General features: G+C 41.6%; 1 protein-coding gene across 1 annotated transcript in view; it reads left to right on the top strand.

Moving 5' to 3' along the window:
• LOC115160285 (whirlin-like) overlaps positions 1 to 13,140 on the top strand; it is a 169,109-nt gene that overhangs the window by 71,889 nt on the left and 84,080 nt on the right. Inside the window, exon 3 of the mRNA XM_029710646.1 lies at positions 318 to 443. Coding sequence (XP_029566506.1) covers positions 318 to 443 — 126 coding nt within the window. The remainder of the gene's footprint in view (positions 1 to 317; positions 444 to 13,140) is intronic.

Here is a 13,140-nt window from a genome sequence, read left to right as displayed (position 1 = left end):
ACTGAGCATTCACATTACCACTGGCCTCTGACATGGCTTAGTTTAGCATTTAAGAGTGTAATTTAGTGTTGGGCGTTTCCAGATGTCAGCTGTTCAGGGATTTCACATGAATCATAATGTTTTATTGTCTCGACAAATTAGTCCACTTCACTCTTCTTAGCCAACAATAACTCACTTACAAATAGCTGCTCAATTTGTTGTAAAAAAGACATGGCATTCAGAATCTTAGACAATGCTGGATTTTTTTTCTGTCAAATCTCTCTCTCCCCCTCCCTCTCCCTCCCTCACCCTCCCTCCTCCCCCCACTTCTCTGTCAGGTGAACCTGGTATTGGACGATGGCCGTTCACTAGGTCTGATGATCCGGGGTGGGGCAGAGTATGCCTTGGGGATCTACATCACCGGAGTGGACCGGGGTTCTGCCGCAGAGTGTGGTGGACTTAAGGTAACCACCGACATGGCCTGCGTCCCAAATGGCACCCTTTCCCTCCATAGTGCACTTCCTTTGAACCTCTTGTGACATATTTCCATAGCTAGCGTGAGCATCTGAGAATACCACCAACCCAGCTAGCACTCACACACACATACAAACATTCACAATAGGTCTGATAAGACAGGCATGTTAAGGAGGTCACCAGAACTGTCCATAATGCTGAATATCATCTGGGGCAGTTCCTCTCTCTCTCTCTCTCTCTCTCTCTCTCTCTCTCTCTCTCTCTCTCTCTCTGCAGTTTATCACACATTAGGTCATTAAGGGACAGGAAAGACAGTTGGAGTGTGGGCACTGCTGAAGGATCAGACTCCCATCAATGGCTCACACTCATGGCAGGATATTGATCCTCCGTGTTAGTAGCGACTGACAAGACCTCCCAAGGGAAATTTAGGGTGAGAGAAAGCAGGTGAGAGAGAGAGCAGGAGAGAGGGCGGGAGGGAGGGCGAGAGAGAGAGAGAGACAGAGGTAGACAAAGATGGAGAGGGAGAAGGAGGCTCAAAGGCTCAACATCATCATTACATTCGAGAGGGGCTTCAAGGGAAAATATGTCTGTTTCTTTCTCTCCATCCACCTCTCTTTGCTGTGTTCCAGACTCTTGTCTTTTTACCTCTCTCCGTCTCCCTCACTCCATCTCTCTCTTGCTTTCTCCTTATGCTTCATTGTCATCTTAAAGACAATATGCCTGTGTGTGCTTGTTGAGTGGAGGGGATAGTTTTTTCAGAAATCTTCAACAAGTAATGGTTTTTTACATCTCTGAGTTTTGATGCATGGTGGTTTGATGTGATTTGATAGGGAAGCCAATGTTGTCATCTGAATATATTGAAATGGGGACATGGCTATGGACCAGCTATATACTCTGTTCTAGTGAGCAGCATGTAGACATTTCACTTTAGGCCATGAGGAAAAAGAAAGGGGAGGCATTGGAGCGGGATCTAAATATAGCCCAGTCTCTGATGTGTTGGGCCCATACCTTTTTTTGACAGGGGGGAGAATGAACAACGCTTCAATGGACACCTGGTATCCTGGTGCCAAGACACACGCTTTTGACGACTTTCAGGGAGCATGAGTCAAAACACGGACACGCACACACTCCCACACACAATGGATTCAACATGCATCCATACAGTATGCTGCAACTTTAATGTGCGTTATTACCGTAAAACTTCAATTAAACGCTGAGTCTCAAATAGCCGCCTGTCCCTTTTAATAGCTGGCCAATGGCACACATTTCAGCAAATAAAACCCATGCTATTAATGTAAGTTTTACAATAGTCTATTCCGGTGTATAGTTTTGTGAATTGTGGTGTTTTTTGGTAATGTTCCAGACCTGTGCTCTGTAATGGCCCCCTGTGTACTGTAATGAATAACCCAACTCAATCATGCAAACAAAAATGATCACTGATGAAACATCATACTGGTCACAAAGACAACACACAATTGTATAAAAATATTCTATATGTGTAGGGAAGTATTTAAACACTTGCTTAGGTCCAACCTCTGATCTTTCAAAGCATTTTTTATATGCTAAAAAAAAAAAAAAAAAAAGACATCTTCTCCATCAGATAATTTGAAGAATCTAAAATATATTTAATGTGTTATTTCATAGTTTTGATGTCTTCACTGCTATTCTACAATGTAGAAAATAGTGGAAATTAAAAAAAAATCCTGGAATGAGTAGGTGTGTCCAAACTTTTGACTGGTACTGTATATCTATCCAAAATAAATAACATAAAGACACATAACATAATTAACTACCCCCAATAAGAAAAAAATGCTTTAATTAAAAAAACAAATTTTCAGTCTTGATGCTATTTACCCCCCCCCTTGGTTTCCTCCATCTCCCTTATCCCAACTCCCTCCTACCCCCCCCCCTCCTACCCTACCCCCCCCCCCCCCCCCCCCCCTCCTACCCTACCCCCCCCTCCTACCCTACCCCCCCTCCTACCCTACCCCTCCTACCCCCCCCCTCCTACCCTACCCCTCCTACCCCCCCTCCTACCCTACCCCCCCCTCCTACCCTACCCTACCCCCCCCCTCCTACCCTACCCCTCCTTCCCAGGCTCTCTATCTCTTTACTTTACTGCTGAACTATTATTCTTGTACAGACTGTAAAATGTATTATTTTGTACAACTTTATTGAAAAATTAGTGGGGGGGGGGGGGGGGGGCAGCAATGTCTAGAAACCTGCTGGAGCCAGCTGGGCTGACACTTTGACTGATGGGGTTATTACAGGCGTAGCAGGCAGGCCAGGGGGCCATCCATCTCCTCCCTTGCCCCTCTATGGAAGGGACCTGGCCCTCCGGACCTCGTTGAAGACCTTTTTGCGGCCCCCGGGGTAAAATGAGTTTGACACCCCTTATATATACACAGTAGCACACTACCTTTGACGAAAGCCCTATGGGCCCTGGTAAAGGTAGTGTACTACATAGGGAAAAGGGTGCCATGTGGGATGCAGACTAGGGGCTCTATTTTAACAAATCTAACGGAATGGGTAAACTAAGTGAATAACGGTTGCTCTGTAGGTTTGGGGGTGTGTCAAAAATATTTTTACTACCACAATTATGGTTTGCAGTTGCTGGCGGTGGCGTGAAAGGGCTGGGTTTTTCTGAATAAACAAGTTGTGGGTGTGTCGAGGCTTGGTCCCTCACTGGCCAATCAGAATGTGCTCCATGGTTAAATATGTGATTGCTTCAAGTTGTGTATTTAAGGCATTTTATGTATTGCGTTGTCATCAACTCCAATTAGAATGTTAGTCCATTATAGCCTAGTCTGTTAATTAGCCTGCCTCGTTTGCAAAATATGTTGAACATGTTAGCAGTCCATATTGTTCTAATTGCATTGCTTCAATATGGAAATACATAGTTAAACTACGGCATTCACATTGATATAGAGGCTAGGGATAGACATGGACATGCCAAACATAGTTAATAAGCAAGATACAATTTAGTAGGCTATTGATAAGGTCTTAACTAGTATGGGCTATGTGGGACGCTAGTGTCCCACCCGCGGTACAGCCAGTGAAATAGCAGGGCGGCAAATTCAAAACAACAAAAATCTCATAATTCAAATTTCTCAAACATACAAGTATTATACACCATTTTAAAGATAAGATTCTCCTTAATCTAACCACAGTGTGTAACGTCGGTCGTCAGGAATGGACCAAGGCGCAGCGGGTTGAGTGCTCATAATTAACTTTAATGAAACACTTACACAAACAAAACAAAACGATGGACGACGAATAGACTTGAAGGCACAAGACAGCAATTCAAGTGACAACCTCCCACAAATTACAAACACAAACACACCCTAATATATAGGACTCTCAATCAAAGGCAACTAGACAACACCTGCCTTCAATTGAGAGTCCACACCCCAATTAACTAAACATAGAAAACAGACTAACTAGAAAGAACATAGACTAAACCCCGGAATACATACATCCACTACCCTCTACATAATACACACACCCCGAACCACATAAACCAAATACCCTCTGCCACGTCCTGACCAGCCTACACTAACAAAATAACCCTCATACTGGTCAGAACGTGACACAGTGTCCGATTTCAAAAAGGCTTTACGGCGAAAGCAAAACATTAGATTATGTTAGGACATCACCTTGACAAGAAAAACCACACAGCTATTTTCCAAGCAAGGAGAGGCGTCACAAAAACCAGAAAGACAGCTAAAATGAATCACTAACCTTTGATGGTCTTCATCAGATGACACTCCCAAGACTCAATGTTACAAAATACATGTATGTTTTGTTCGATAAAGTTCATATTTATATCCATAAACCCCATTTTACATTGGCGCGTGATGTTCAGAAAATGTATTCCCACCAAATTCCGGTGAATGAGCACATCAATTTACAAAAATACTCATCATAAACGTTGATAAACTTTACAACAGTTATTGAAAGAATTATAGATATACTACTCCTTAATGCAACCGCTGTCAGATTTTAAAATAGCTTTTCGGCGAAAGCACATTTTTCAATATTCTGAGTACAGAGCTCAGCCATCAAAGCAAGCTATACAGTTACCCGCCAAGTTCCGGAGTCAACTAAACTCAGAATTAGTATTATAAATCTTCCCTTACCTTTGCTGATCTTCGTCGGAATGCACTCCCAGGACTCCCACAAGAAATGTTATTTTTGTTCGAAATACTCCATATTTATGTCCAAGATGAAACAAGTTTCTAAAGGCTGTTGACAGCCAATGGAAGCCTTAAGAAGTGCAAAATGTCCCCACAGACACTGTAGTTTGAATAGAGATTAGATAGAAGAACTACAAGTCACTTCCTGGTTGGATTTTTTTCTCAGGTTTTTGCCTGCCATATGAGTTCTGTTATACTCACAGACATCATTCAAACAGTTTTAGAAACTTCAGAGTGTTTTCTATCCAAATCTACTAATAATATGCATATCCTACGTTCTGAGCCCGAGTAGTAGGCAGTTTAATTTGGGCACGTCATTCATCCAAATTTCCGAATACTGCCCCCTAAAAAGTTAAAAGACAGTGTATAATTCTAATCAAATCTGAATACAAATGAAACAACAACTTACAGACTTTTGCAAAAGGTAAAGTCAACAAAACACAGTTCAATCGGTTTGTTACAGATTCTATGTAGTTTTGGAAACAGAAAACTGTATGGAAATAAAATGTTTCATCGATAAGAAAATTTGCAGAATGTCGGCCAAAATCCATCTCGCACCATCTTCTCCCACTGGGCTTCCTCTCATCACCATATTTGGTATGAGTGGAAACGCCAACCGGATGCTTCACATTTATACATCCGGTGAAATATATCATTTTTCTAGCTATGTGTTAGCGCTCTATAGAGTGGTGAGGAAAAGGAGGAGCTCCACAGACTCTTATACCCCTTTCAGATATATGAATGTGGCGCCTTGAAAGCGCCTCGGCTACGGCATGTTTGTTTGTCTGAAAGGGTACACTACGGCTTTTTAAATGGCACCACAACACCTTCTCTAAAGATAGTTTTGAAGCTCCACTGAACTGGCATTTAACTTGTCTGTAAAGTAATGCCACTTCTGAAGCAGGACTAAAAAAACATCATACCAGTCGCCATAGCGGGACAAGAAAGCAAGAAAGAGTGTGATGGCAAAAGCAAGCCAGTATGACGGTATGAATTGCTATGGTGATTTCAGTAAACAATCAGTGAAAATCAACATCCGGTAGAAAAAACAACAGCACGGCAGATGGCATGATGACATAAAGAGCTGTTGTGTTGAACACTGTGCGATGTTTAACAGTGAGAATGGCAGAATGGTGAACTTACTAAATGACTGAGAGTTTGACTGTATGATATTAGGTTGCTTCTTGTGTAAATATTTTCCGTCTGGATTTTAATGATTTGTTGTTGTCATGACACCACAATTCCAGTTCACTTCCTCCCTCCCTGACATGTCGTTGTTGGTTATCAGGCCTACAACCGTGGTGTCGACAGCAAACATGATGATAGAGTTGGTGTCCTGCAAAGCCATGCAGTCGTGCGTAAACAGGGAGTACAGCAGAGGACTGGGGTGCCCTGTGTTAAGAGTCAGTGTGGAGGAGGTGTCTGCCCGTCAGGAAGTCCAAGATCCCTTTGCAGAGGGTGGTGCAAAACTGTAGTCAATGAACAGCATTCTCACATAGGTAATCCTCTTGTCCAGATGTGTTACGGCCGTGTGAATAGTGATGGAAATGGCATCTTCCATGAATCTGTTGTGTTGGAGCAGTAAGCACATTGGACTGGGTCCAGTGTGCCTGGCATGCCGGCCTTGATGTGGGCCATGATCAGCCTCTCAAAGCACTTTATGATGACCGAAGTGAGTGCGACGGGGCGATAGTCATTTGGGCATGTCATTCAAACAAAGAGATGCCTCTCTGGCTACCAGTGCATATTTCCAAACTATGCATATAATGACACTTTCTAAAAACTATGCTGGTATTCTTTTGTCCATAATTTTACTGTTTATGAAATAATTCATAAATGACACCATGCAAAGTTCTATATGGAACCATTTTGGTTCAGTGAAGAAGAACCTCATGGGTTCTGTTCAAATCCTATAAAAGGGTTCTGCATATAACTGTTTGGGGTACCACATATGAAGCAAGCATTAGAACCCTTTTTGGTTCTATAAAGGGAGAAAAAAATTCTAAGATTGTGGATAGCCTACTCGAACAATCGAAATGAAGTATGCAGGTATGTGAATTGTGATGGATGGTTAATTGCAGCCTGGAGGGCCACAGATCAAAGCCCAGGCCCAACTGATAGTTGACTCGATGGACACCAGGGTTTCCTCAATTTAATTTAAGGGCCACCGGAGCACTCACTGGACAGACAGGAGTAAATAATCATGAGGGCAAAAACCTCCAAATTATTTCAAAGCACTCTCAGTAGACTATTTAAAACCCCTTTATGCTAAACCAGCATTGATTAAGTGGAGGGTAAGCTATGCTTGGTTTTTAATCAAATTAAACGAAATGGGGGGAAACCTGTCACATCCTGACCATAGTAAGAGGTTATTTCTATGGTAGAGTAGGTCAGGGCGTGACAGGGGGTGTTTTGTGTTTTTCTATGTTTTGTATTTCTATGTTTAAGTTCTAGTTTTTCTATTTCTATGTTGTTTTTTGGGGTTGATCTCCAATTGGAAGCAGCTGGTCCTCGTTGTCTCTAATTGGAGATCATATTTCAGTAGGGGTTTTTCTTCCTGGGTTTTGTGGGTTATTATATTTTGAGTAGTGTTTGTTTCTGTCTGCGTCACAGTTTGTTGTTTTGTCAAGTCAGTTATTTATGTATTGCTAAGTTTCACGGATTAAATAAAATGTGGAACTACAACCACGCTGCGCTTTGGTCTGCTCCTTTCGATAGCCATGACAAAATCCAAAGTTTTTTATGTTTCTAAATACGAGATTCACCAACAGAAAATGCACATCTCTCATCCATGGACACTGGCTGGATAGGCTACACTTCTGCTCTCTAAATCCATGACATTATCAACTGTGTTACCTTTAAAAACAGATGTGTGGGTCTTAAAATGTCCCATTAGCGCTGCATGAAATTGTCACCTTTGCATGTGTTTTTAAGGACACGCCTCAAATATAGCCACCCCTCGAACCTCAGCTGATGTTGGACAAGTAAATTGCCGAACCTAGCGTTAGGGCTAGAAAATGCCAGTGCACCAGTTTTCACACGATGAAATTGCAAACAAACGTGCTTTGACACTTGTGCCTCGTTACCACCAGCTGAAAATAGAGCCCTAGGACAGTGGGATAGCATGGAAGGAGTGGGTAACACTAACAGGGTAACACACAGCTACGACCCACTGGTCATGTACAGTAGTAGCACCTCATTCACCAAGATGGGGTCAGTCGGAGATGCTTACAACTAGCAATGGTGGTTGTTATTTGTTGTAAAACTTATGGGGCGAACTAGTCAACTGTGAACAGAGGCACTTTTAAATAATGATACATTAACCTTCACAATTCTATGGGCCCTGGTGAAAAGTAGTGCACTAAATAGGGAATAGGGTGCCATTTGGGACACACAGGGTGTCTTTAAATCCCTGTTGGGATGTGACTCTGCATCATTGAGTATGTAAGTCATCTTGTGGGTTTATTCCTGTTGTTATCCCTCTGTAAATGAATGACATCTTGATTATAGCTCTGTAATTCACTCTGGAGGGGGCCTTCAATCCATTTATTTCTACATTCTAAAATATACTTTGGAATATTATTGTACACAGTGTCCACAGCCCCCGACAGGAATGAAAGTCCTAACTGTAATCATATTAACCAGGGATGTCTGTACGGTTACTGTGTGGAGGTATTCATCTAGCATTGGGATGATGGATTTGTTCAGTTCAATCCCTGCCAGGCTTGTATAAAAACATCCCAACCAGCCATGGTGGCAGCACTGTCTCGGTCTGTCTGTCTCTCTCTCTCTTTTTCTCTCTGCACACCAAATGACTGTGGTTTGTAAAAGCTTCCTTATGGCTTTACTCTCCAGCCTTATGGCTCTACTCTCCAGAGGCCTTGTAAAAGTGTTGTTGTAAAGTGTTGCGGTGTTTATAACAGCTAGCTAGTTTCCCAAATGGCACCCGATTCCCCATGGGCTCTGGTTTAAAGTAGTGCACTAAATAGTGAATAGGGTTCCATTTGGGACACAGTATGGGTGTTTTCTTGTAAAGTGCTCTGCCCAGAGACAGCTTTTTCCACGGTGGAAAAGGCTACTGACAGTCGTTTTCCTTTTTCATGACACCTGGCTGCTTCAGTCTAATTGAATTCAATGTCTTGAGAAAGGTCACGCCAAGCACACCAGCATCAATACAATAACACAGTGTCAGAGCTACGGGTGAAACGACTCCTGCTGAGACTAAGGTTGTCCTATAATGAACACCAGGGGCATCAAACACCCCAAAACTCTGAGGAGGTACAAAGTATGTGAGGATGGCTGGGAGGTGGGTCACATTTTTCAAACACCTGAAACAGCTTTTTCTGCGTACCTAAGCTGTCTGCATACCTCGAGCTGTCTGTATCCTCCTGACTGGTGATTATTTATTTTAAGAAACTAAATATGCTTCTCTGCAAAAATCTGGGTAAAAGATTGAAAGGAATGTGAGTCTTATTCAGTACATTTAGTTTTTGCTTACTTTTCTAAAATCTAGCAACCTTGCCAGCAGGCATGCCAGCAAAGGGAGTTAGGTTCAGAGTAGCTAGTTTGTCTATCTGGTCTAGCTAAAGCCAACTTCATAAAACTGCTATGTGGCTAGAGGTAACACAGAAAAACAACATCAACATACATGTTTTATTTTTACAGGACAAATCTGAGGGGGCACGTGCCCCTGTGCCTCATATGGGCATGGCGCCTCTGATGAACACTGTATGTGCAGACAAACTATTAAACAATGTCTCAGTGCAGTTGACTACTAACACCAACCAGAGTGGAGACTAGAGTGCCTTCAGAAAGTATTCATACCCTCGACTTATTCCACATTGAGTTAGAGCCTGATTTCAAAATGGATGAAATAAATAAAAAATCTCACCCATTTACACACAATACCCAATAATGCAAACATGTTTAAAAAAAATATATATATATATAATGTTTTGGAAATTAAATACAGAAATATCTCCTTTACATACAGTTGAAGTCGGAAGTTTACATACACTTAGGTTGGAGTCATTAAAACTCGTTTTTCAACCACTCCACAAATTTCTTGTTAACAAACTATAGTTTTGGCAAGTTGGTTAGGACATCTACTTTGTGCATGACACAAGTAATTTTTCCAACAATTGTGTACAGACAGATTATTTCACTTATAATTCACTGTATCACACTTCTAGTGGGTCAGAAGTTTACATTCACTAAGTTGACTGTGCCTTTAAATAGCTTGGAAATTCCTGAAAATTATGTCATGGATTTAGAAGCTTCTGATAGGCTAATTGACATCATTTGAGTCAATTGGAGGTGTACTTGTGGATGTATTTCAAGGCCTACCTTCAAACTCTGTGCTTCTTTGCTTGACATCATGGGAAAATCAAAAGAAATCAACCAAGACCTCAGAAAGACAATTGTAGACCTCCACAAGTCTGGTTCATCCTTGGGAGCAAATTCCAAACCCCTGAAGGTATAGCGTTCATCTGTACAAATAATAGTACGCAAGTATAAACACCATGGGACCAGGCAGCCGTCATACCTCTCAGGAAGGAGAGGGGTTCTGTCTCCTAGAAATTAAGGTACTTTGAGGCGAAAAGTGCAAATCAATCCCAGAATAACAGCAAAGGACCATGTGAAGATGGTGGAGGAAACAGGTACAAAAGTATCTATATCCACAGTAAAACGAGTCCTATATCGACATCACCTGAAAGGCCACTCAGCAAGGAAGAAGCCACTGTTCCAAAACCGCCATAAAAAAAGCCAGACCACGGTTTGCAACTGCACATGGGGACAAAGATTATACTTTTTGGAGAAATGTCCTCTGGTCTGATGAAACAAAAAGATAACTATTTGGCCATAATTACCATTGTTATGTTAGGAGGAAAAAGGGGGAGGCTTGCAAGCCGAAGAACACCACCCCAACCGTGAAGCACGGGGGTAGCAGCATCATGTTGTGGGGGTGCTTTGCTGCAGGAGGGAATGGTGCACTTCACAAAATAGATGGCATCATGAGGGAGGACAATTATGTGGATATATTGACGCAACATCTCAAGACATCAGTCACGAAGTTAAAGCTTGGTCGCAAATGGGTCTTCCAAATGGACAATGACCCCAAGCATACTTCCAAAGTTGTGGCAAAATGGCTTAAGGACAACAAAGTCAAGGTATTGGAGTGGCCATCACAAAGCCCTGACCTCAATCCTTTAGAGAATTTGTAGGCAGAACTGAAAAAGCGTGTGCGAGCAAGGAGGCCTACAAACCTGACTCAGTTACACCAGCTCTGTCAGTAGGAATGAGCAAAAATTCACCCAACTTATTGTGGGAAGCTTGTGGAAGGCTACCCGAAACGTTTGACCCAAGTTAAACAAATTAAACGCAATGCTACCAAATACTAATTGAGTGTATGTAAACTTCTGACCCACTGGGAATGTGATGAAAGAAATAAAAGCTGAAATAATTCATTCTATCAGCTATTATTCTGACATTTCACATTCTTAAAATAAAGGGGTGATCCTAACTGACCTAAAACAGGGAATTTTTACTGGGATTAAATGTCAGGAATTGTGAACAACTGAGTTTAAATATATTTGGCTAAGGTGTATGTAAACTTACGACTTCAACTGTAAGTATTCACGCCCCTGAGTAAATACTTTGTAGGAACACCTTTGGCAGCAATTACAGCTGTGAGTCTTTCTGGGTAAATTGCTAAGATTTTCCACACCTGTATTGTGCAACATTTGCAACATTCTTCAAACTCAGTCAAATTGGGTGTTGATCATTGCTAGACAACTGTTTTCAGGTCTTGCCATAGATTTTCAAGTAGATTTGAGTCAAAGCTGTAACTCAGCCATTCAGGAACATTCACTGTGTTCTTGGTAAGCAACTGCAGTGTAGATTTAGCCTTGTGTTTTAGGTTATTGTCCTGCTGAAAGGTGAATTAATCTCCCTGTCTGGTGGAAAGCAGACTGCACCAATTTTTCCTATGCTTAGCTCCATTATGTTTATCTTTTATCCTGAAAAACACTCCAATCCTTACTGATAACAGGCATACCCATAACATGATGCAGCCACCACTATGCTTGAAAATATGGAGAGTGGTACTCAGTCATTTGTTATATTGGACTTGCCCCAAACATAACACTTTGTATTCAGGACAGAAAGGTAATTGCTTTGCCAAATGTTTTGCAGTATTACTTTATTGCCTTTTTGCAAACAGAATGCATGTTTTGGAATATTTGTATTTTGTACAAGCTTCCTTCTATTCACTCTGTCAATTAGGTTGATATTTTGGAGTAAATACAATGTTGTTAATCCATCCTCAGTTTTCTCCTATTACAGGCCTTTAAACTCTAACTGTTTTAAAGTCACTATTGGCCTCATGGTGAAATCCCTGAGTGATTTCCTTCCTCTCCAGCAACTGAGTTAGGAAGGAAGACTGTATCTTTGTAGTGACTGGGTGTATTGATACACCATCCAAAGTGTAATGAATAACTAGCTTTTTTTATTTTTACCCATCTACCAATAGGTGCTCTTCTTTGCGAGGCATTGGAAAACCTCCATGGTCTTTGTGGTTGAATCTGTGTTTGAAATTCACTGCTCGACTGAGGGACCTCGCAGTACATATGTGTGGGGTACAAAGATGAGGTAGTCGTTAAAAGATCATGTTGAACACTCTTATTGCACACAGAGTGAGTTCATGCAACTTAGTATGTGACTTATTGCAGTTTTTTCACGGCCGGATAAAAAACGTACTCAATTTAATCTACTACTCCTTCCCAGAAACTAGAATATGCATATAATTAGTGGATTTGGATAGAAAACACCCTAAAGTTTCTAAAACTGTTTGAATGGTGTCTGTGAGTATAACAGAACTCATATGGCAGGCCAAAACCTGAGAAGATTCCATGCAGGAAGTGCCCTGTCTGACAATTTGTTGTCCTTCTGTTACCGCTCTATCGAAATTACAGGATCTGTGCTGTTACGTGACACTTTCTAAGGCTTCCATTGGCTCTCTAAAGCGTTCAGAAAGTGGAATGGGGTGTCTGCTGTCTCTGGGCAAAGTATAGGAGCAGAGTTTGTAAGTGGTCAGCCTGGGCACAGTGAGACTGGAGATGCGCGGTCACGAGAACTCGCCATTTCTTTCTTTCTCTCTTTGAATGAATACAACGTTGCCCGGTTGGAATATTATCGCTATTTTACGAGAAAAATAGCAAAAAAATAGATTTTAAACAACATTTGACATGCTTCTAAGTACGGTAATGGAATATATTGACATTTTTTGTCACGAAATGCGCTCGCGCGTTACCCTTCAGATAGTGACCTGAACGCACGAACAAAACGGAGGTATTTGGATATAACTATGGATTATTTGGAACCAAAACAACATTTGTTGTTGAAGTAGAAGTCCTGGGAGTGCATTCTGACGAAGAACAGCAAAGGTAATCCAATTTTTCTAATAGTAATTCTGAGTTTAGGCTGCCCGATG

This window comes from Salmo trutta, chromosome 23, assembly GCF_901001165.1.
Source record: "Salmo trutta chromosome 23, fSalTru1.1, whole genome shotgun sequence".
Taxonomy (NCBI): Eukaryota; Metazoa; Chordata; class Actinopteri; order Salmoniformes; family Salmonidae; genus Salmo; species Salmo trutta.
Note: the sequence above shows the minus strand (reverse complement) of the source record. Positions and strands in the feature narration are given on the sequence as shown.